At 47.9% G+C, this 25,741-nt stretch overlaps 1 protein-coding gene across 5 annotated transcripts in view; it reads left to right on the forward strand.

The window, feature by feature from the left end:
• The window catches only part of N4bp1 (NEDD4 binding protein 1), a 62,990-nt gene that overhangs the window by 37,226 nt on the left and 23 nt on the right, over window positions 1-25,741 (forward strand). For 3 of the 5 annotated variants that reach the window (XM_020158415.2, XM_020158416.2, XM_020158419.2), the window contains one exon: window positions 1,273-9,896. The exons of 1 other annotated variant lie outside the window; for it this stretch is intronic. In XM_020158415.2, the coding sequence (XP_020014004.2) occupies window positions 1,273-1,396 (124 nt within the window). In that variant the 3' untranslated portion in view covers window positions 1,397-9,896. Of the gene's footprint in view, window positions 1-952; window positions 1,235-1,272; window positions 9,897-25,741 lie in introns of those variants that run through there. One more of the 5 variants, XM_074056040.1, reaches the window with a different exon arrangement.

A 25,741-nucleotide genomic window follows, 5' to 3' on the forward strand; every position in this document is an offset into this window, starting at 1 on the left:
CCAAACATCCACCACCCCTCTGGATGCCTCTGCTTTCTCAGCCCCTCTGATTCCTCTGACCAAAAGCTGGAACAGACACCACAAGGGACAGTGCTGTGTGACCTTGAGAAGGCCTCAAGGACACAGTTTCCTCATCTGGAAGGGATGCTGCTGCTCCCAGAGCTGGTGACTTTTAGTTCCGGCTGTAGGTTAGTCATTTGGAAGAGAGCTTTTCCAGTATTCGAGCCCAGGCCACACCACAGCCTCATGCAGTCAGAACTTCTGACACTCATATTTTATCAATCCCCAGTGATCCCATTGTGCCGAGTTGAAAACAACCACCCTGCTAAGACTTGTTGCAACCAGCAGTGGATTGGTCCTCAGGAGAGTCCCTCCCAATGTTGACATCCCACCATTAAGAAGGTGAAGGCCTGTCATCTTTAGAGTACACATGGCTCCCTAAGGGTCCTGCAGGCCTCATACAACCTTGTGACTTTCAAATGGAAGACCCTGCCATGGTTGGTCACAGAGTGGGGAGCCTTGGGCAAGGGAAGTCTGAGGACCCTGTGCAGCTCATCTCAGCACCAGCCTTGACTGAGCCAGGCATTGTTTCCCTCCGACTTCTAGCAGAAACTGGCTGTAATGACATCTGGGGACAATTTTGGAAGGGGAAGGAGAAAGGAGGGAGGGGAGCAGCTCCTGTTGAGCACACAAGTTTCTTTCCACTGATCCAGTGCCTTCACACTGCCCACCATACCCCTGAAGGCCCCAGTTCTCGGCCCACATGTGCCACAAATGGGCCCGAGAGCCTAAGAGGTCAGCCAGGCTGTGGAGAAGGGCTGGAGGAGGCTGGGGGGCGGAGAGCTACTTCACAGTGTGTGCAGGGCACTGCCGGCTTGGGTTACCCCCGACATCAGCCATTAGGTAACGGAAGACTTGAATCCTGATCATACTCCATTTCCTCCCCCAGAAGATGTGAACCCCTTAGAGGGTTTCCAGTTGTCTGACACCTCCAGGACTACCCCAGGACCAGCCAGGGTACTTGCGGAGGTGCCTGGTGGAGAATGATGCCGAGCTCCTTGGCCACCACAGAAATGGCCTCTACTGAGGTGGTTATCTATCCCAGTTACTCTGGGACCCAGGCTTATCAGAATGTGTATCCCCCTATATCAGGAAAATCTACCTCATGGGGCCAGGGTCTGAGAGCCAGCCCCAAAATAAAATGCCTTTCAGATACGAACTTCTCAGCTCTTTTTCAGATTGAAGGTCCAGGCCTCTTCTCTCTATCCTCAGGTGTCCTCCACAGAAACCCCACCCCGCCCCCGTGCCAGCCAGCGCTGCTCTTTGTCTTCTCATTGTGATCCAGCTCTGCAGCAGCAGCATTAGGGCAGAAGTGGCTACCCCACCTTTCAACTGAGGAAGCTGAGTTGGTAAAGCCACGACTTGAACCCGGTGTCCACGTTGCAGCAGTAGCACCCTGCCTTCTGCTGCTTGGCTGGAAACCACCATTTGTTCATTGTTGATGTCAACAAAAGTCTATCCATGCCTTCTGGGGGTTTTTTGGGTGTGGGACTGGGATTTGAACTCAGGCCTTCGTGCTTGCAAGGCAGGCACTCCACCTTCTTTCCCTGGTGGGGGCCAGTGGGGCACTTGCTCTGCTCTTCGGAAAGCCCTTCTATGGAGACAACTGCTCCAGCTCTTGCTGCCTTTTGGAATGAGGGCAGATTCAGTTTCCTGCCAAGCCAGTACCATTGCTATATTGGAAGGGGGTGTTAGGGTGGGGATGGGGGCCTCCAATGTGCTGAGCTCCGGGTCTGCCAGCTGCACGTGGCAGCCCCAGGGTGATACCTGCTGCCTGGGACCAGAAGACGGCAATAAATGTCCCACGGCCCCTGAGACAGGCCATCTCCCCTGCAGCAAGCCATAGCCAGTTGCACCTGTGGTCTCCACGTGCACCCATGAGCCATGAGTAAGTCAGTTCCTGCGACCACAGTGTTCTCAGCCCTCCCTGGGAAAATGCACCCAGTTCCTTTGGGAAAAAGGCAAGTTGAGGCTGGGGGTGTAGCTTAGCGGTACAGCACATGCCTTGCACAAGCAAGGGCCAGCACTGCTCACAAGGCTTTTTTTTTTAAAAAGTAAGAGCTTTGAAAGACTTGTGTCCAGCTGGCCTGGATTCCTGTGCAGTGCCTTCTGAGCCAGTGTGCTGGCTCCTGGTCTCCACCCTCAGTGACTGCCACCATCTGTCCAGAGTGGAGGCTCACGCTTCCTGGCCTAGCCATGCCCACTGCTCTCTGGAGGGTGGCTGTAGCTCACTGAGTTGGTGTCAAGTCCCTTACCCTGCCACCCACAAGCCGGGTCCTCTCAGGTCAAGGATACCCTAGTCCTGGCCCCAGCTCTGCTGTGGATCCCTTGGGGCTCACCCCTTCTCCACCCAGAGTGTGAGACACACGTGAGAGTCTGCACACTGGGCTGGCTGGACCAGTGGCTGCGGGCCTCAGGTGCAGGCACTGGGATTCAGGAGAGTTAAGTTCCCAGGCCAAGCATGGGGCATCAGCCTTGGACTGGGCTCACGCCTCCTAGGTTCTGGCAGTGTCTCACACAGGGCAGGGAGCCCACCTCTGTAAGTCCCTCCTTCCACCTTCCTGGCCACCTGTCCTGGTGCTCCTGTCAGGAAGCATGGACAGGGCAGGAGGCCACAGCTGTATCCTGCCATAGATTTTTCTGGGGAGACACTTTCAGTTGCAAGCACAGACACCCTCTAGACCTGGCTGGAGGTAGAGCAGTGGATCCACAGTGGCCATTCTAGAGCCCAGCGGCAGCTCCTGCTCTCTTCTTCTTCGGCCAGCATTCTGCTGTAGACATCCCTGCCCTGCCAGTAGGATCCTACCTCAGAATGGGGCAGGGACTGACTTCTGAGAACTTCTGCGGCACTAACCTGTGATGGTCTGAGACATCTTCTCACCCGCGACAGAGGAGGGCACGTGGAGGCTTCCAACCTTAGAGAATGGTATCTGCTCTGTGGCCCAGCTTTCCCATTCCGAGGTATTTACCTAAGAGAATAAAAGCACATCCCCGCTAAAGACTTGATGTGAACATTTATGGTAGCCATCTTCCTAACAGGCAAAGCTGCCCAAGTATCCAATGGGTTGGTGAGGAGACAAGCCAACCGTGGCTCCCACACCACGGAATAATACTCAGCAGGTGCGCAGACAAGCGTACAAAGTCTGTTCACAGCATACAGACAGGCACAGCCCGAAGGGCCTCTGGGGCATTGTTGGAAGTGTAGAAAAGTCAGACACGGGGCTGGTGTGTAGCTCAGTGAAGAGCACTTGCCTAGCATGCCTGAGGGACTGGATTGAATCCCCAGCACCACTCTCTCTCTCACATACAAAGAGCCAGCTACAAAGAGTACTCATACACTGTGTGATTCCATCCATATGAAGTTACAGAACAGGCTAAACTCCTCCATGGGAGTAGCCATCAGAAAATGGTACAGAAGGGAGGAACATGAAAGAACTTTTTGGAATGATGGAAATATTCCTTATCTTATTTTGAGTAGTAGTTACGTGGGTGTAGACAATTCAAAACACTGAACAGTTAGGATCTGTGTGTTTTAATGTATGTTAATCATATTTTAGTTTTAAAACTAATGAAAACTAAAAGAGAAGCCAGAGCACTCAGGGCTGTGAGGCAAGGCTGTGTCCTGGGTTTCCAGGCGGAGCTGTTCAAGCTCTAGGAAGCTTGTTTATCTTCTTAGAAGGAAGCAGTTTCCAGCCAGGGACATGAGGTTCTACTTGGCCCTTTTCACATACACATTTTCAAGCAATGTCCTTCCTCTGATAGCCAGGCCTGGCTTCTCAGAGGCCTGGCATTCTGGACAGGGAGGAATGGTGGGAGTAAGAGCATCCTGCCCCACACGGCGGCGGAAGGAGCCCAATACAGGAACCATACAATCCATACCTCAGTGGCCAGGCCAGCCATCATGAGTGGAGAAAAGGCCTGAGCACAGAGGTCCATGATCCCCAGAGGCAGGGATGGGGAGCACATGGCCCATCAGCAGGATAGGAAGGCAATTAGTTGTCCTATACAACTGTAGGCCTGGTTGCCCTGTCTTCACAATTTTCAAGAAAATCTAGAAATCTGGAGTTTAAAAATGTAAACTCAATTGGGAGGTAGAGTTTGGAAGAATCAGGAATCGAGTCCAGTTGGAGCAAAAACATCGTGAGACCCCATCTCAACCAATAAGCTGGGTATGGTGGTACATGACTGTGGCCCCAGAGGTGTGGGAGGTGTAAGTAGAAGGATCAGGGTCCAGGCTGGCCAGGGCAAAAATGCAAAACCCTACTCAAAAAGTAGCAAAAACAACTAACTCTGGTGGCTCACTTCTATATTAATCCTAGCTACTTGAGAGACTGAGATTGGGAGGATTAAGGTTCAAAGCCAGCCTGGGCAAATAGTTTGTGAGACCCCACCTCCAAAATAACCTAAGAAAAATGGGCTGGAGGTGTGGCTCAGGCAGTAGAGTGCCTGCTTTGTGAGCGTGAAGTCCTAAATTCAAATCCCAGTCCCACGATTAAAAAAAAAAGGGCTAAAGGTGTGGCTCAAGTGGTAGACTACCTGCCTAGTAAGGACAAGGCCTTGAGTTCAAACCCAAGTACTGCCCCCTGAAAAACTGTAAGGTCAAATCTGTTTTTAGTTATTAGGAGCCGGAGTATTATCTGTGTGGTGATGGGGTGGAACCCAGGGCCTTGTGTGTGCTAAGCACACTACTATTGAGCTAGCCTTAGATCAGTTTTTAAAATCAGTTTCATAGATCTAAGGCCATCTCATCTTCTGATTTTGATAAAATCAAAATTCCAAAGGATTTGTTGGTAAAATTTTTAATTTTATTCCAAAATGTATATGGAATAGCAAAGGACCTAAAATATCCAAAAACAATTTTGGTAAAGAACAACTAAGCAGGGTGGGGTGGCACATGCTTATAATCCCAGCAGTTGGGAGTCTGGGACAGGAGAATCAGGAGTTCAAAGTCTGCTTGGGTTACACAGTAAGACTATCTCAAAAAAAAGAAAAAGAAAAAAACAGTGAGTGAGGAGAAAACAAAGTTGGAAGACTCACACAACCTGATTTCCAGACTCGTATAAAACTACAATAAGCAGCACACCATGATATTGGCAGAAGGCTAGACACAGATGGATATAATAGAAGGGAATTTCTAGGAATAAGATGCATGCAGATATGATGACTGATTTTGTACAAACTCTTCAGTAGAGAGAGGACAGTCTTCAGCAAATGGTGAAGAGTACCAGGTTGTAGGCAGATTTAGAAGGCCCCTGACCTTTGCCCCTGGTTCACACCATCAGTGTGAGAAGAACTCTGGCTTGTTTCTAATCAATAAGATTTGGCACATGTCAGGATGTCATTCCTAGGATTACCACTCCATCCTGATAGCTGACTGCCCCAACAATCCTTGCTGGCTTGATGAAGAAGCCATGTGACAAGTTGCTGTTGGACACCTCTAGGAAGTGAGGATGGTCAACCAGAAGTGAGGGCCCTTTGTCACCCAGCTGCAGGGAAATGAATTCTGCCAACACACAAATGAGCTTGCACATGGATTCTTTGCCGTCAGGCCTCCAGATGAGAACACCAGCCAGCGACACCATGATTGCAGGCAGCCTGGGAGAGACTAAGAAGACGTGGCTCAAAAGTGTGAGACCTCTGACCCCCAGGAACTGTGTGCATTGTTCCAAGCCACTGAGTTTGTGCTCATTACTGTGCAGCATAGAAAACTAATAAAATCCACAAGCCAAAAAATGAACCTCCCCTTGTATTTTATACCAGCCAGATACAAAAATTGACTCAAATGGATCATAGGCCTAAATGTAAAGCTATGAAACGTATAGAAAGCAAAAACAAGAAAGTGGACACAGGTATAATTGGACAGGTGGTGGTCAGATAGGAGCCATGGTAAGTGTGGTGTGATGGAGAGAGAGCATAGTTATGGCCCAGGGGGTCCCAGTGCATATTATCTCACATCCTAAGTGGGTATGGGTTGACAGCAGCCTTGGCTCCAGGACATTTGGTGGCATCTCTGGTCCCCACTCTGGTCTCCCGATCCCAGCTGTCCAAACCCTACATATTCTTCAGTTTGGTCCAAATTTAATAGGCTTAATTAATCCTATCATGTGAGTCCTTTGCCCAGGACCTCCCTGGATGGCTGGCCACTGTGGGATATGCAGGCCCTGGCTCAGTGTCCACCCTTGTCTGATCAGTTTCTACGCTGGTGCACAGTCCTAGGCTGGGGACCTAGCTGAGTGGTAGAGACTGCCGGTAGCCACTTCCTAGCCAGGGCCTTGGGAGGGACACTGACAAGATAGATATAGTGACCAACACATCAGAAAGGACTCCTCTTTATGCTCTGCTGCCCAGCAAGCGGCTGAAGGATGGAGGCTTGGAGCCCTGTGGTCCTCAGATGCCTCCCATCAGGACCCTCTACCAGGCTGCTGGGGCTGCAAGCTTAGGCAAGCTGAAAAGGGAAGAAAGGAGTTAGCTGCCTGGGCCCAGCCATTTCTAAGAGCCTTAGGGAAACAGGCTGAGTCACCACTGAAAGCTGGGCCCCGGGCTTCCAGGTGGAATGAATTCCCAAGCCAGAGAGGGGCAGGGACCAGGAGATGGGTTCTGTTGAGGAAGTGAGTGGGATGGTGGCTTGTGATCAAGCAGAGTGCAGGCAGGACCCCAAGTAGCATTTGTGGAGGGGGGTGCAAAAGAGTCCTCCTCGGCCAGAGGTAAGAGCAGCTGGATGGGCACCAGGTTAAAGGTGGGGGTTCTACCTTGGTTGATCCCCAGGTCAGACACTGACACAGTCCCAAACAAGCCCACCTGCACTTTTTCTAATGTGGACAGAGCTACTACGGATCTGTACTCCTTTTGTTCTTGGAACACTTTGCCTTCCTCCTTCCAGGTTGGATTGGCAGAATTTCAACTATGCCAGTGTAAGCCGGCCTAGCGCAATTGAAGGATTGGCTGTGGGAGGGGCAGCGTGGGATAGGAATGTGACTGTCAAATGTTCAAAGGTCATGAAGGATTGATTGCAAGATGAAAATCTCAATTCATTTTGTTTTGTGGCCTTAACAACATGCTGACATTTTCAAGTTAAAAAATCAGGAGAAAAATAAGCACATGAAGTGGGAGGAGTGGTGTGGGAGGGTCTCTCTTACCCCAAACAAGGTGCCCCAAGATATTCACCATCCCACACCAGACATCAGGAGACCCCACCCAGACCTTAGAGGAAACCTGCAAGGGGAGGAGACTGAGTGAAAACGTCCAAGGATTACTGGTTAATGCCCCCATCTCCTGAGATGCTTATTTGCTTGTAGAGAAATGACGGTTGCTATGGTTACAGGTAGAGGGAGGGTCCAACAGGGAGGCAGTTACGAAGATGTTTCAAAGCAAAGTTTGGTGGGAGAGTTATTTTCTTGTTTTGATGTTCACCCTATGAGCCAGCTTAAGTTGGCTTCTGCCAACTTATATTCATTTCAGGTGACCTGAGGATATCACACTATTCCTCTGTTGACAAGGGCTTCCGGTGATAGGAACAGAAGCCAATGGCTTCTTGGTGACCCAAGGCATAAGGCGCGCCATCCTGAGAGATTTCCTGAGAAGAAACATAATGGCGTGTGTGTGTGTGTGTGTGTGTGTGTGTGTGTGTGTGTGTGTGTGTACGGATGCAGGACCCCCAGATAAGAAGGGGGACACGGAGGACCAGCCCATACCTTGCCAGGGTCAGCGGAGAGGGTCGGGGCCCCGAAGGATTTAGCAAGAGAATGAAGAGGAAAGGACCAAAGCATCATCTACCAGGAGGAAGAGCAGCCGAGCGGACCTGAGCAGCTCTGGAAAGAGCGCCAGAGCTGACATTCTCCTAGCTAGGCGTCATCAGGCCCTGCCCTCGGCTACCACCTGCTTGATTTCGAGGTATCCCAGCACACCAGCTCACTGTCACCTGGCAGGCACAGGAGCAATAGTTGTGCCCTGAGGTCACTGTGTGGTTTCTGCCCTCTGAAGCATCACCTACCTTTTCAAGGCTCATCTTTGACACAGAGTCAGACACTGTACTTCCTGGTAGAGACAATAAATGGGGCACAACAGACAAGGCCGCTGCCCTTGTGCACCTTCTGTCCTCGGGAAAGGAGACATCACTGGAACATATCGGCAGGTGTGCTGGCAATGGAGACAAAGAAGCAATGCAGCAGTGTGCAGCGTGAGCACACCAGGGCAAGGACAGCAGTGTCAGTGTGCCTGCTGCTGTGTAACAAATTATCCCCACAGGAGCGGCTTAAAAACAAAAACCTTTGTTTTTGACTGTCTCAGTTGGAGATTTAAAGCTGGGTGCTGGGGTCACTTGAAAGCCCATAGTCCCATGTGGGTACCGGGAAGGAGGGCAGAGGTGTGCAGCACTGAGGTTGGAAGGAGGCGGGTGTATTTACACACCCAAGGGAGGACCTGCGTCCAGTATGAGGGCATTCGGGGCTCTGCGGCCATGGGCAGGTTCAGGTTTTGAGCCTAAGGGCACTGTGAGGCCCTCCCTCTCCTCTGAAACTCTCACCCCCTCTCGTGAGTTGCTTATTCCTTTCTATGTCTGCAGCTGTCCCCCAGCCATCACCAAAGCCATAATCTTCTCCATGCTGCTGCTGGTAGTCAGGGGGGTTTTCCACTGGGGTCCATGGAAGTGCTTTCGGTTTTCAGGTCCATACGAGCATCCTTCATCTTGGGACAAAATGACTCCCACTTATGAAGCACCTCCTGTGTGCCAGGTGATGAACAAGGGAACACTCAGGTGTCTTACTGAATCCCTGTTTCACCAAAGGGTGTGTTACCCAAGAACACAGTCAGGATTAACTCAGGCCTGACCCCAAAGTCCTCAGTACAGCCTCCTCACCACCTCCCTCCCTGCTTAGCACATTCATACCCCCTTCCTGCCCCAGCTTTTTTGTTTGCCAGGTGCTTCCTTTGGGGAAAATAGCACCTCATAGGATAAGATCAGTCTTCAGGGAAAAGCTTTTTTGGCCAGACATCCCCCAGTTACCAGGCCTAGGCTGGGGTTTTCCAGGCAACTTTTCCACTGTCTGGTCTAGTTCCCTCTGAATGCTGCACCCTCCACCCAGACAAGGTGAATGACAGGAAATGACTCCACCTTACTCCCTGCGGGTGCAGACACTACAAACCTCTCCTCCTGACTTCCCAAGTGGAAACCAGGGTCCTCTTTGGGTAGGTCTCCCACCCTGGCCCCAGAAAACTGCAATTCGTAGACAAGAGGTGGTCACTTGACAGGTGGGTTGGCTTCTCTGCCTCTCCTGCCTTAATAGCCACCACCATATCTCATCTCATGTTGCCTGAAAGACAGTCTCAGAATCAGCAGAGGTGGCTTTTCAGTCTGTCCTGATGTGCAGGAAGAGAATAATCCAGGGCCTCCATCCCATCTTCTCTAGCATGGGTTGAACATCTCTACTCTGAAATCCAAAATTCCAATGCTCCAAAACCTAAAACTTTGTGAACACCATCATGACAGCACAAGTGGAAAATCCTACATTCTGAACCTTTGTTTCATGGATAAAATTATTACACATATTGTACAAGACTGCCTTCGGGCTCTGGGTATAAGGTGTGTGTGAAACATAAATGAATGTCATGGCTAGACTTGGGTCACATCCCAAGATGTCTCTTTGTAGCTGAAATCAACTAAATAGAAACCAAAAAAACCATACAAAGAATTAATGAAACAAAAAGTTGGTTCTTTGAAAAAATAAACAAGATCAATAGACCCCTGGCAAACCTGACTAAAATCAGGAGAGAAAAAACACAAATTAGTAGAATCAGGAATGCAAAAGGGGAGATAACAACAAACACCATGGAAGTCCAGGAAATCATCAGAGACTACTTTGAGAAACTATATTCAAATAAATTTGAAAATCTTAAAGAAATGGACAGATTTCTAGATACATATGATCATCCAAAACTGAACCAAGAGGAAATTAATCACCTGAATAGATCTATAACACAAAATGAAATTGAAGCAGCAATCAAGAGTCTCCCCAAAAAGAAAAGTCCAGGACCTGATGGATTCTCTGCTGAATTCTATCGGACCTTTAAAGAAGAACTGATACCAACCCTCCTTAAACTGTTCCATGAAATAGAAAGGGAAGGAAAACTGCCAAACACATTTTATGAAGCCAGTATTACACTTATCCCAAAACCAGGCAAAGACACCTCCAAAAAGGAGAACTATAGACCAATCTCCTTAATGAACATTGCTGCAAAAATCCTCAACAAAATAATGGCAAACCGAATTCAACAACACATCAAAAAGATTATTCACCACGACCAAGTAGGCTTCATCCCAGGGATGCAGGGGTGGTTCAACATACGAAAATCAATCAACGTAATAAACCACATTAACAGAAGCAAAGACAAAAACCACTTGATCATCTCAATAGATGCAGAAAAAGCCTTTGATAAGATCCAACACCATTTCATGATAAAAGCTCTAAGAAAACTAGGAATAGAAGGAAAGTTCCTCAACATTATAAAAGCTATATATGACAAACCTACAGCCAGCATTATACTTAACGGAGAAAAACTGAAACCATTCCCTCTAAAATCAGGAACCAGACAAGGATGCCCACTATCTCCACTCCTATTCAACATAGTACTGGATTCCTAGCCAGAGCAATTAGGCAAGAAGAAGGAATAAAAGGAATACAAATAGGTAAAGAAACTGTCAAAATATCCCTATTTGCAGACGACATGATCCTATACCTTAAAGATCCAAAAAACTCTACTCAGAAGCTTCTAGACATCATCAATAGCTATAGCAAGGTAGCAGGATATAAAATCAACATAGAAAAATCATTAGCATTTCTATACACTAACAATGAGCAAACGAAAAAAGAATGTATGAAAACAATTCTATTTACAATAGCCTCAAAAAAATCAAATATCTAGGTGCAAACCTAACAAAAGATGTGAAAGACCTCTACAAGGAAAACTATACACTTCTGAAGAAAGAGATTGAGGAAGACTATAGAAAGTGGAGAGATCTCCCATGCTCATGGATTGGTAGAATCAACATAGTAAAAATGTCAATACTCCCAAAAGTAATCTATATGTTTAATGCAATTCCCATCAAAATTCCAATGACATTCATTAAAGAGATTGAAAAATCTACCATTAAATTTATATGGAAACACAACAGGCCACAAATAGCCAAGGCAATACTCAGTCAAAAGAACAATGCTGGAGGTATCACAATACCTGACTTCAAACTATATTACAAAGCAATAACAATAAAAACAGCATGGTACTGGCACAAAAACAGACATGAAGACCAGTGGAACAGAATAGAGGACCCAGATATGAAGCCACACAACTATAACCAACTTGTCTTTGACAAAGGAGCTAAAAATATACGATGGAGAAATAGCAGCTTCTTCAACAAAAACTGCTGGGAAAATGGGTTAGCAGTCTGCAAAAAACTGAAACTAGATCCATGTATATCACCCTATACCAAGATTAACTCAAAATGGATCAAGGATCTTAATATGAGACCCCAAACTCTAAAGTTGATACAGGAAAGAGTAGGAAATACTCTGGAGTTAGTAGGTATAGGTAAGAACTTCCTCAACGAAACACCAGCAGCACAGCAACTAAGAGATAGCATAGATAAATGGGACCTCATAAAGCTAAAAAGCTTCTGTTCATCAAAAGAAATGGTCTCTAAACTGAAGAGAACACCCACAGAGTGGGAGAAAATATTTGCCAACTATACATCAGACAAAGGACTGATAACCAGAATATATAGGGAACTTAAAAAATGAAATTCTCCCAAAACTAATGAACCAATAAAGAAATGGGCAAGTGAACTAAACAGAACTTTCTCAAAAGAAGAAATTCTAATGGCCAAAAAACACATGAAAAAATGCTCACCATCTCTAGCAATAAAGGAAATGCAAATTAAAGCCACACTAAGATTCCACCTCACCCCTGTTAGAATAGCCATCATCAGCAACACCACCAACAACAGGTGTTGGCGAGGATACGGGGAAAAAGGAACCCTCTTACACTGTTGGTGGGAATGTAAACTAGTACAACCACTCTGGAAAAAAATTTGGAGGCTACTTAAAAAAGCTACACATTGATCTACCATTTGATCCAGCAATACCACTCTTGGGGATATACCCAAAAGACTGTGACACAGGTTACTCCAGAGGCACCTGCACACCCATGTTTATTGCAGCACTATTCACAATAGCCAAGTTATGGAAATAGCCAAGATGCCCCACCACTGACAAATGGATTAAGAAAGTGTGGTATCTATACACAATGGAATTTTATGCAGCCATGAAGAAGAACGAAATGTTACCATTCGCTGGTAAATGGATGGAATTGGAGAACATCATTCTGAGTGAGGTTAGCCTGGCCCAAAAGACCAAAAATCGTATGTTCTCACTCATATGTGGACATTAGATCAAGGGCAAACAGAACAAGGGGATTGGACTTTGAGCACATGATAAAAGCGAGAGCACACAAGGGAGGGGTGAGGATAGGTAAGACACCTAAAAAACTAGCTAGCATTTGTTGCCCTTAACGCAGAGAAACTAAAGCAGATACCTTAAAGCAACTGAGGCCAATAGGAGAAGGGGAACAGGTACTAGAGAAAAGGTTAGATTAAGAAGAATTAACCTAGAAGGTAACACACTAGCATAGGAAATCAATGTGAGTCAATGCCCTGTATAGCTATTCTTATCTCAACCAGCAAAACCCCTTTTTCCTTCCTATTATTGCTTATACTCTCTCTACAACAAAATTAGAGATAAGGACAAAATAGTTTCTGCTGGGTATTGAGGGGGTGGGGGGGAGAGGGATGGGGCAGAGTGGGTGGTAAGGGAGGGGGTGGGGGCAGGGGGGAGAAATGACCCAAGCCTTGTGTGCACATATGAATAATAAAATAAAAAAAAGATGTCTCTTTGTATATATGCAAATACACATATTCCAAATATAAGAGCTATAGCACTTCTAGTCCCAAGCATTTCAGATAAGGAATCCTCGTCCATGTGTCCTTCCTCCTTTCCCTCTGGGACATTTGTTGCCACCACATTAATTTGAAAAGCAAGTGAGCATCTACTTCATGCCAAAGGTAGCTTTTCAGTAGGTTTGGAGACAAGTAGTCAGTGGAGGAAGAAGCTGATCCTGGGCTTCATTCCTGGCCCCTTCCAGTCTCCACACCATAGTCAAGGGCTTTCCAGTGGGTTCTCTTTGGGTAGCATCTACACTGCTTCCCATGGCCTAGCAGCCCTGCATGTGCGGTTTTCTTTGCTGAATCTCTTCCCCCTCCACCTGTGTGGCCTGAGATGCTCTGACTCCTCACCCCTGTCACATATGCAACAGGGACAAGGAGAAAACTCTGCTCTTGAAGGAAGGACTGCACCGGTGCTCCAGGGAGACAGTCAGTAAAGTTCCTTGTGGATTATGCAAAGGCATGGCGGGGGCGTGCTGGATGGGGGGAGTAGGAGTTTTGCCCCAGTCTGCAGCTCATGTCAAAAGCAGGCAGGGAGGCAGTAGGCAGGCCCAGGTGAGGAGGAGAGCTTGTTGGGACCAGACACCCAGAAACCAGTCAGCATTCCCAGCAGCCCCTGACTCATGCACAACCTGGCAGCCTCCCTTGCCACTTACCACAGTCACTCACAGACTGAGGCAGCTCCGCAGCCTGGGGCTCTGCATCACTGTGCATTGGAGGCCCTGGCCATGGGATGTAGGATACTGAGCAGGTTGGAGGCTTGTTGGGACCCGAGGGGAGGGAAGTGGAGGATGGAGGTGTTCTCAGGAAAGGCTGAAGCCAGGAGCAGGTCCCCCTGGATGGTTAGAGCCCTCAGTGGCAGGGATGGAGGCCAGGCCCTCATGAAGCTAACCTTAGACATCTGCCATCCAGGTTCTGGCTCTTTGAAGTGGTGGGACTTCAAACTTGTGGGAGTGAAGGTCAGAACTGAAAGGACCCCCAGGGGTACAGTACAGACAAGAAAACAGGCCAGAGTGGGGAAGACAATGTCCGAGCACCATGGAAAGCCAGTGGCTGATCTGAACCTGGGGCCAGATGCCCACAGCTCCAGGGCTGCCCATATACCACCTCTTTCAGGATGCTTTTCCCACTCTGGGCCTCAGCATGCCTATCTATACAGTGGCAATAAGAGCACCTAGCTCAGCGGGTTGCTGCAGGGCTCCAATGAGATCATTGCTCTGAAATACTGAGGGCTGTGGCAGGCACTGCTAGGTCCTGTCCCCTTCTTGGAAATAGAGCCCCAACTTTCAGCTGGTGACACTTCTCCCACTGCTCTGGCATCTGTAGTAGTGCAATGTGGAATGTAACTGGAAGTAGCCGATGTGACTTCCCCCAAAAACGCATCCTCAAAACAAAGAAACGTGTGCCTCATTCTCTCCTCCTTGCTGTCTGGGATTTGGAAGATTTGATGTTGAAGTCAAGAATGGAGGTAGCTGAGCAGCCAAGCAGAAGTCTGGGCCCTGATAATTGTGGGTCACCACTTCATAATTACGGGGTCAGCAGGTCCTTGCCTCCAGATTTTGTTTACATGAGGCCAAAATGCACATTTCTCTGCATTACCATTCATTGGGGGTTTCTGCCTTTTACTGCTACACCAAATCTTAATTGATAAAGGGCTATTTACATGCCAGGCCCTGGCTCTGCATAGGTGATCAAATGGAGAGAAAAGAAGCTGTAGCCCCCTCCCCACCTGAACCTTCCAGTCTAGTGGAGGTGAGAGACAATCAGAAAAGCACACATAGCCGGGCATTGGTGGTTCATGCCTGTAATCCTAGCTACTCAGGAGGCAGAGATCAGGAGGATTGCAGTTCAAAGCCAGCCCTGGCAAACAGTTCATGAGACCCTAACTCAAAAAAATCCTTCACAAAAAAAGGGCTGGCAAAGTGACTCAAGGTGTAGGCCCTGAGTTCAAACCCCAGTATCGTCCCAAGTAAAAATAAAAAAAGAAAAGCACACACGGAAGTGTAAAATTATAAATGCTGTAAGAGCAGACAACACAGGGACTTGACTTTGTCAGGGGCAGGGCAGATTCCTGGGGAAACCACACTTCACCTGGAAATTGAATCCTAAAAAAACCGAGAGGAAACCTAAATAAACCTTCTAGCCTGGTTTGCTTTTAAGTCACTTTCTTTCAGTTGACTTTAAAGATCATTGATTTTTAGGCTGGGGTTATACCTCAGGGATAGAACATTTGCGTAGCATGTGTGAAGCCCTGGGTCCAATCCCCAGCACCTCAGAAAAGGTGGAAAGTCACTCATTTTGAAGGTCATGCAGGTGAGCTATTTATTTGGTGTCCCACTAGCTTTGCTGCAGCTAGCACCTCTGATGTGTGAGTCATGATGATAACATTGCCTAGGTTACTTCTCAGGGACTTGGAGGTCTGTTTTTTGTTTTGGCAGTACTGGAGTTTGAACTCCAGCACTTGCCTTGCTCTACTATTTGAGTCATGGCCCAGCTCTTGTCAGATGTTTTTTGTTGAAATCACTAACTCTTCCCTTGGGCCTGCACAGGTGACCTTTTGACATCAGAGGGACCAAAAACTTCATCCTCAGCTAATGCTAAGGCTGCCGTTTTCTGACCGTGCATCCCATGGGAGCTGTGACGTTTGAGAACGCTTGTGCACTCCACTCGTTACTTCTCTTCCAATCGCGTTTCCTCTTGTCTCTTCATCTCATAAACATCCCCAACCCCTGCTCTCAGGAAGGCTAATGTGAGACATGGTCTCCCATCTCCATACTTGGCTGATTGCCATACTAATCTCCTCGGAAAGGAGATTAGTAAAGCACAGTCTGGGTGTGTTGTGAGGGCGTTTCCAGAGATAACTGACATGTGGAACAGCAACTGAGGGGCAAAGACCTGCCCACATTGTGGGAGCACCATCCGATAGGCCTGGGGCCGGATGCACCAAAAAGTGGAAGAAGGAGGAAGTCAGGCAGTCAGAAGGCTGCTGTCATTATTAACAACAAAACGCGACTTGCTGCTAAAACCACAGCTGGCTCCAACAGAAAGGCTGACACCTAAGAGACAGAAAGTGTCAAGGGTTGGGGAAGATGTGGGGCTGGCCACTGGAACTCTGCCATGGAGTAGGAGGGTAAATTGTTACAACCACTTTGGAAAACTAAGAACAGATGCATCCCCTGTGGCCCAGCTCTGGCACACCCAATAGCAACTCATGTTCGTCTAAAGGGTCTGGCATGTGACCCTACTAAGCACACCAAGCCTAACAGCCCCAGCCAGGAACAAGCCAGAGGCCCCCTGAGAGACAAATGAGTTAGTGGAGATGGAGGCACATACTGGAATATGGCCCACATGGGAACACAGATTCACAGCTGGGGCTGGGGGCAGGGCCCAAGTGGTAGAGCGCTTGAATAGCATGTGTGAGGCCCTGAGTTCAATCCCTAGCACCGCAAATACCACAAATAATCACAAATGTACAGCTGCACATAGCAACGTGGGTAAGCCTCACAGTCACACAGGATGGTGTGACTCCACGGACAGAAAGCACAGAACCAGACAAAAACAATCTATGCAAGGACTGGAAATGCAGCTCAGTGGTAGAGTGCTTGCTCAGCTTGTGAAGGGCCCCAGGTTCCATCCCCAGTACTGCAAAACAAACACATGAGGATAGTGAGGGCCGGGGCATGGCCTAAGTGGTAAAGAACCTGCCTAGCAAGCACAAGGTCTTGAGTTCAAACCCCAGTACCACCAAAAAAAAAAGGAAGAGAGTGTTTATTCCTGGGTTAGGGCAGAAGAGCTACTCCAGGCTGTTGGCTGTGTCCTAATTTCTGGTCAGGGCACTTTTACATGGTTGTGGTCGGTTTGTATAAATTCATCAAGTTACAAAGGATATATGTCCTGATCAGTCTGGATGGCATACTTAAAGAAAAATAGTTAAATGAAAGGCAGCTACCTCCTGTTAAATGGACAGTGTGGCTCTCTGCTGTGCACCTCAAGAGGTTTAGGTGGTGCATATGACAGCAGGGGCTCAGGGTAGCTCGCCCCCACTCACAGGCAGCAGAGTGAGGGAGAAGCCTGGAGTTCTGCAGTGGTGAGGTGCAGAGCAGGGGACAAAAGGGGGTGAGAAGTGGGAGAGCCAAGCAGGCCCTTGGTCGTCTTAACAGAATGGCCATTATGATGCATTAGACAAGTCCTCACTCGTGAACACACTTGTATGTGGTGACACGGCTGTGAGCTGGCCCCCTGGCAGTGGGGGCAGCTGAGTCACTCCCTTGGGGAGGGCGCTAGGAAACTGGCAGAGCCCAGGGGCCAGGTGATGAACTGTGCTGGCCTCACAGCACAGTCTCACCTCCCCTCCTGGAGGCTGCTGCTGCAGGTGGCACTCAGGCCACTCCGCCGGAGGAGAGGGAGGGCAGTGGGCGAACTTGCCCTGGGGTTGGAGAAGAACCTGGGCTCCTCTGCAAGGCTCCTCATCAAGAAGCGGCCCAGGCCTCCCTGCCTCACACTGCAGATTCCAAATGGTGGTCTTGTTGTGTTTGCTTGACCTATAAGCTTGTGACCCTCCCTCCTTCCCTTCTTCCCTCCCTCCTTCCTTCCCTTGTTTCTTCTTTCCTTCCTTCCTCTTTTTCCTCTCTCTCCTTCCCTCCTTTCCTTTCTTTAAATTCAAATTTTTTATAGCAATAAGTACCAAAAGTTATTTAAAACAGCAAAAAAGAAAATAAAAACATAACTTTCCATCCTCCCTGAGATAATCACCATTTTGGTGATTTTTTTTTTTAATGGGCTTTTTTTTTTCCCTTGCAGTACTGGTGCTTGAACTCAGGGCCTCACACTTGCTAGACAGGCACTCTACCACTTGAGGCATGCCTTCAGCCCCAGATGAGCATTTTTTTAAAGTAAACTCTTTAGAGTTAGATTTTAGAAAATTTGCAAAGCTTGTAGAGTCCCTGTGTCTCCACACATGCAATTCCCTGTTATTAACCTCTCACATTACCATGGTACATTAGTCATAACTAATGCACCAGTGTCGACACACTGATACCAAGTAAAGGCTGTGCATTGCTTTCCTTAGTTTACCTAATAGCCTTGTCCTCTCCAGGACACCACGTTGCAGTTAGTCGTCATGTCTCTTTAGGTTGCTCTTGGCTATGATGGTTTCTCCCTTTTTTTTTGTTTTTTGTTCTTTGTTTCTTTGGTGGAACTGGGGTTTGAACTAAAGCCTTCTTCACACTTGCAAAGCAGGTACTCTACCACTTGAGCCACACCTCCAGTCCATTTTGTTCTGGTTATTTTGAAGATGGGGTCTTGTGAACTACTTTTCCAGGCTGCCCTCAAGCTGTGATCCTCCCAAGTAGCTGGGATTACAGGTGTGAGTACTGGCACCTGATGTTTTCCTTGTTTCTTTTTTGTTGTTTGTTTGTTTTTGGTTTTGGTGTTACTGGGATTTGAACTCAGGGCCTCACACTTACTAGACAGGCACTCTACCACTTGAGCTATGCTCCCAGCCCATGGATCCCTAGTTTTTGATGACCAGATATATTTTGAGAACAGGTCATAGCTACTGAACAGTATACCTCAATCAGGATTTATCTCATGGGGTTTTTGTTATTGTTTCATGTAAACAGTGGTTATGGACTGGGGTTGGAAAGGCCTCCCTGGAAGAGGTGGAACCTGGTAGGTAAGCAAGACCTGGTGCTCCCCTTAGGGGGAGGGGCATGTCTAGCTCCAACTGGCTTCCAAGGTTGAATGTTTCCCAGGCCAGCAGAGCCAAGGCAAAAGGCTTCAGACAGACTGAGGTCCCCAAGGGTAGTGTCCACCCTCAGGCTGCTTTCTTACATACTTTCCTCATGGCTAAACCTGGTTGATTACTAATAATAGCAACTCATATGTGCGCAGCCCTTGGAGCTTACAAAAGATTGGTATTAATAACAAGGAGAATTGGTGTCAGGCATTGAGATACGTGCCATTGTTAGTAGTCCTGGACGGGTTGATACTGTGTCCACTCCTCAGATGAGAAACAGGCTTGTCAAGGCTGACTTGCCTAGGCATACCACTAGGAAGTGAGAAAACAGATTTAAACCCGTATGTCCTGGCTCAATCCCATGCTTCCTCTGTTACTAATTTACAGCCACTGGTCTCATTTATACAGATGAAGAAACCAAGGCTCAAGGAGATATGCCTTGGCCCTGCATGAGCAGCCCATCCTATCATTATGATAGACCCTGAACCAAGCCCAGGTAACCCGATCCACTCAGAGCCAGCTGGGGACTGTGTCCATATTGGCATCTACTTTGTAACCAGTTCAGCCAGGTGACAGCCAGAGCTTTCCCTGAGTCCTGGGACCTCTTGGCTTAGTGGTCCTTCAGCCTCCTCTAGGGCAGTACCCCTGACCAGACCTCAAGAGAAGACAGGAACCAGACCACCCATCACTGGACAATGAACGGCCTGGGAGCTTCAGGCCATGGCTGTTTCTCAGTATAGCCCAATCCTTCACAGAGTAGGTGAAGGAAGGAATGAAGCCACTAGTCCCATCTTCACCCCGGGGAGGGGGCACTTGCTCCACTCCTAGACAGCTTCCTCCTACTTTTGGGCTGTCCTGCCTCTTTCCCTTCACTGGGCCCAAACATCCTCCTTTGGTTTCAGTTCAGTGTCCTGGGCCACACAGAACAGGAGACCTTCTACTGCATCACTTTTATTGCTCATCTGGGTACACCTCCCCCACCACCCCAAACAGCTTCATTTCCATTTCGGGGCCAGGGTCAGGGTCAGCTTCCCTTCTGCCTAGCCTAGGCACTTCCAGCCTTCGCCACTGTCCTCCAACCCAAGCTACACTCCCTACCCCCTTTCTCCCCTGTCATGGGCTCAATGATATCCTCCTCAAAATTCATAAGCTCCAGTCCCTCCAAATGTGACCCTATTTGGAAACAAGGTTGTTGCAGCTGTCATTAATGAGGTCATTAGAGCGGGGCCTTATCCAATCTGACTGGCATCCCATAGGCAGGGGAAGCTGGATGCAGAGACAGACATTCACTATGGGGCAATGCCATAGACCAGGGACAAGATGCCATCTACCAGCCAAGGAGAGACACCAAGGAAGGTGCTCCATCCCAGCCCCCTGAGAGCCCACTCAGGGACACTCTGATGTCACACTCCACCCACCAAAACTGCAAGACAGTGCTTACTGTAGTTTCAGCCACCCTGACTAATACACACCCTGCCACTCTTTCATTTGGAACTACCGAGCCCTAGCACATGCAGGGGACAGAGCTGTGATGACAAAGGTAAGGGACAGAGCTACTGCTTTCCCCAGCTGAGGGTTTAGTGGGAAAAATTTTAGGCAGATAACTCCATACCAGGAAGACTTGAGAAGACAGTAAAAGTGGATTGCCTTGACTCTGGTCCCTTTCTTCTCCCTCAGCCCTTTTGTTCTACCATGTCATCCTGAGAAGGGCTCTACTCACACTGCTGGGCCTCAGTCTGTCCAGCAGTCTCTATCCCATCAAAGACAACTCCTTCCCCTCAGCACTTCTGATGGAACCACCCAGGCTGGCAGCTCTTCCCCTCTTCATCAGCCATCCTATACCCCAGCCTTCCCACCCTACCTTCCACAGCCTCCTTCCTGGGCTCCTGGACTCTGCCACCCACTTCTCTTCTCTTTGCTGGCTCTCTCCCTGCTCCTACTCCTGCTTTCCTATTGTTTTCTCTCTCTCTCTCTTTTTGGTGGCACTGGAGTTTGAACTCAGGGCCTCATGCTTGCTAGGCAGGCATTCTACCACTTAAGCCACTCCATCAGCCCTTCTTTGTGATGGGTTTTTTCCAAGACAGGGTCTCTTGAACTATTTGCCCAGGGCTGGCTTAGAACCATGATCCTCCTAAGTAGCTGAGATTACTGGTGTGAGCAACCGGTGCTTGGCTTCTCTTACTTTTTTACTTTCAAATTTTCAAGCCCTCAGAAAAGTTGCAAGAATAATGCGATACATTTTTTTATATCTTTCATCTAAATTCGCCAATTGTCCACAGTTGTCACTTTCCATACCTCAAGGAGTCTACACTCACTGTTGGCATAATTTGCAGAGCCACTGGAGTCCTTGTGGCCCACATCACCTGTAAAGGCTTCAGCTGTGTCTCCTAAGACCAGGACATCTTCTTACATAACTACAATTGAAATATCAACTAAGGAAACTGTATACTGTCATGGTATCATCATCGTCATTATTATTATTTGTTGTTGTTAGTTTTTGGTGGCATGGGATTTGAACTCAGGGCCTCATGCTTGCTAAGGCAGGTGCTCTTACTGCTTGAACCACTCCACAAGTCCCTCATTATTTTTATTGGTACTGGGGATTGAAAATGCCTTGTACTTGCTAGGCAAGCACTCTACTACTTCAGCCACATCCCAGTCCTTTTGCTTTTGTTTTTCAAATAAGGTGCTAAGCTAACTTTTCCCAGGCTGGCTTTGAACCATGGTCCTCTTATCTCTACTTCCTGATGAGCTGGGAATACAGGTGTGTGCTATCACACCTGGCAACACATTCATATTATCTAAAATATAGTCCATATTTAAATTCCACAATTGTCCTAATAATGCCATTTTTTTAAAATCCAAGAGCCAATCTGGGATCACATATTGCATTGAGCGGTCATGTACTGCTTCCTTCAGTGAGCCACCATCCCCAGGGCTGTTTGTGCTCAGCAAGAGCCTCTCTGAGACGTCAGTCACCATCTGTCTGCACCGTGCCTTCCCTCCCCAGCTGCCTCCCTGGCCATCCTCTCCAGCCTGCTTTGGCATCTTCTCACCTCTCTTTCTTTCCCTGCCCAATTTGGCAGTGATTCACTACCAGCTCCCCAGGGCAGGACTTCTGGTTCTCCTTGTTGAGTGCACCATGAGACAGTGGGAGGAACTCTTGCCCAAGGCAGCCAGATCCGGACCTCAACTGCAGCTCTGCAGTTCTGCTCTTGAGCCCCACATCAAGTTATTTGACAGTTGCTCTGGGCGGATAGTACGCCTGCTTTGGAGGGCTTCCCGGTGCCATCTTTGATGCCCAGCTCACAGTAGGGAGGCCCAATAGAGCTCAAAAAGTAGGAGGATGCCAGTGTTGTGGCTCATGCCTGTAAGGCTGAGACTGGGAGGATCGTGGTTTGAGGCCAACTCTGGGCAAATAGTTTTTGAGACCTCATCTCCAAAATAATTAGAGCAAAGTGCATTGGAGGTGTGGCTCAAGTGGTAGAGAGCCTGCTTTGCAAGTGTGAAGCCCTGAATTTAAACCCCAGTCCCACTAAAAAAAAAGGAGGAGGATGATGGTTCATCAACCTCAGCTTCTGAATTCTCCTTGCCCTCCAGTTCTACTCAGCCTGAGCTTGGTGGAGAGTGGGAGCCTCAGATTAAAGAAAGCACAATCAACTACAAGAGAAATCAAGTTGGTCATCCAAGGGCCTTGGAAAGGACTCAGCCTATCGTCTTTGTGTGTGTGTGTGTATGGTGGTCCTGGGGTTTGAACTCAGGACCTCACGGTTGCTAGGCAGGCACTCTACCACTTGAGCCACTCCACCAGCCCTTTTTGTGAACTGGGTATTTTTGAAATACGGTCTCACAAACTATTTGCCTGGGCTGGCTTCAAATGGCAATCCTCCTGATCTCTGCCTCCTGAGTAGTCAGGATTACAGATAGGCTCGAGCCTATCATCTCGTCCAGACATTTTCATGAACCTGAGAAGATCCCTACATGAGGCTAGCCAGGACACTCCATACCTGTACCTCTGCACAGCAGGAGCCAACTGGGATCCAAGGCCTTGGCCCCTGCAGGTCCTGGGTGGGGCTGGGGGCTGAGGCCTTCCACCTTCCTGTAGTAGGAAAGGCTTCCCTCCCTCCAGCTGCCACCCCCTTCCCGCCCCGGAACACTTGGTAAATATCAGATTCCTAGGCAACATCTGGATCCAATTTAACTTTGGAGCCTTGAAAGCCAGGGCTGGCCGCGAGCCAGCACCCCGCAGGAGAGGCTGGGCTGTGTGGATGGAGCTGCTCAGGCCTGGGCGGGAGGGATCTGGGGGGGCAACCCCACCACCTTCCTTCTGAGCATCTCGGGGAAGGAGAGGAGGTATCCATGTAGCCATGTTTCACTGCCTGCCTCTCAAGTTTTCCAAAACATTAAAGTGATCTTAATATCAACCCCACAGCAGGAAGCTGGAAGGTCCCAGTGCAAAGGGACACACATGCGCACATGCTTCCTGCCACACACACAGGTACACAGGTGTGGCACTCCTGCCTGGATTGCCTCATGCCCTGTGATGGGAAATCCCAGACTCTCAGAGCAGTCAGAGGGCAGGGATCTGGGGAGGGCCACACAGAAAAACAGCTCCCTCATACCAGTGCACTCCCTGGGGAGAAAAGCTCACTAACAATGACAGTGACATTACCTTTGCTGGGTGCCTGCTCTCACCCAGGTCCCTGATGAAGACCTGAAATGCAGTCATCCATAAAAAAGAGCAACGTCCTTCTTGGGGGCTGCTGAGCTCTGCGCATTTTCCCACTGATGAAGTCACATCTGGATTGTGCGACAGGCAGCTGCAGCGCAACCTGTCCCTTTCTTTCTCGGGTTGGAAAGCTCTTTAAGGGTTGAGGTTATTTTTGAGTATCACTTTTTTAAGGCTATGGAAAACACTGGGCTGGTCATGTGCCTGAAGAATCATAAGTGTGTGATTTCAGTGAAAGATGTGTTTTTTCCTTTTCCTGTTTACTTACAAGCAGGTTTTTGCTGTCTGACACCATGCTGGCACACAATGGTAGAAATGAAGGGGATTGAAACTGGCAGCCTGCCTGGGAAGGAGAGACGAGGGGTTCTTCCCGTTGGAGTGGCTGCTTTGTCCAAGCTGCAGAGGAAGAAAGAGGTGTCCCCAGGGCATTTCTTCCCTTTAAATTGTCTTTGAAAGTAATTCAAACACATTTTTTAGAACTTAAGGATAGCAATTTCGTGCCCTGCCCAAGTTGGCCTCCTGCAGTAAGAGGGAACTTTGGAGAACATCATTCTGAGTGAGGTTAGCCTGGCCCAAAAGACCAAAAATCGTATGTTCTCACTCATATGTGGACATTAGATCAAGGGCAAACACAACAAGGGTACTGGACTTTGAGCACATGATAAAAGCGAGAGCACACAAGGGAGGGGTGAGGATAGGTAAGACACCTAAAAAACTAGCTAGCATTTGTTGCCCTTAACACAGAGAAACTAAAGCAGATACCTTAAAAGCAACTGAGGCCAATAGGAAAAGGGACCAGGAACTAGAGAAAAGGTTAGATCAAAAAGAATTAACCTAGAAGGTAACACACATGCACAGGAAATCAATGTGAGTCAATGCCCTGCATAGCTATCCTTATCTCAACCAGCAAAAACCCTTGTTCCTTCCTATTATTGCTTATACTCTCTCTACAACAAAATTAGAGATAAGGGCAAAGTAGTTTCTGCCGGGTATTGGGGGTGGGGGGAGAGGGATGGGGGAGAGTGGGTGGTAAGGGAGGGGGTGGGGGCAGGGGGGAGAAATGACCCAAGCGTTGTATGTACATATGAATAATAAAACAATAAAAAAAAAAAAGAGGGAACCGTTTTCTCTTTGGCCTTTCCCATGGGCTTTCTGAGTCTCCAGCTGTTTCTGTTGCTGTTGTCTATTGGAGTATAGACAACAGCAATTCGTGCTGGGCGTGCATGCCTATAATCCGGGCATTTGGGAGGCAGAGGCAGGAGGAGCCAGAGTTCCAGATCAACTTGAGCTACATAGTGAGACCCTGTCTCAAATAAATAAGTAAATAATAAAAATAACCTAAATAAAAAATAAAATTAGAGTGCAAGTCAGTGGGTTTTTAATATGTTCACACAATGGTAAACCAGCACCTCTACCTAATTCTAAAACATTCTTATCACCCCAAAGGAATCCTCAAACCTACTACTGCCAGTCCCAGCCCCTCCCCCAGCCCCTGGCAACTACTACTCAGTTTTATCTTTTGATAGGCTTGCCTATTACGCATACTGCATGTTAATGGAAGCACACAGTAAGTAACCTGTGTTGCTGGCTTTGTCTACTTAGTACAATGTTTTTAAGGTTCCTCCATGTTGTAATATGCATCAGTGCTTCCTTCCTTTTTAGGGTTGAGTAATAATCCATTGTGTGGATATACCACACTTATTTCTACATTCATCAATTTGATAGACATTGGGTTGTTCCCACTTTGGGCTGTCATGAATATGCTTCTGTGGGTATACATGTGCAGAAGCATGTAGCATGTAACTGTTTTTGATCCAGCACTTCCGTCTTCCTACTATGAGGGATGAGGACTTAGCTTTTTCATACTGCTCTCTCCTCCTCTGCCCAATCCCACCAATCTAGTATCTGTTTCTATCTCCTCTTTTCACTATATTTGCAACTTTAGTCATTGGGATTACTTTTCACTAAATATCAGAAACCTGACTACAGAAAATTAAACACACAAGGAGGTACTTTTATCACTTAATAAATTCAGTTTATTGTTAATTCAGCAATTAAAACCTGCCAGCAAGTTCCTGGGCTCACTTTCTTTCCTCTCTGCTCTTTTTTTTTTAAATTCGTTTATTTATATCTGCATACATTGTTTGGGCCATTTCTCCCCCATGCCCCCTTCCCTGCTCTTCTTAACAGACCAGCTTTTATACTTATGCGTGTCTTCTTTTTATTG

The sequence above is a fragment of the Castor canadensis genome, chromosome 15 (genome assembly GCF_047511655.1).
Source record: "Castor canadensis chromosome 15, mCasCan1.hap1v2, whole genome shotgun sequence".
NCBI lineage: Eukaryota > Metazoa > Chordata > Mammalia > Rodentia > Castoridae > Castor > Castor canadensis.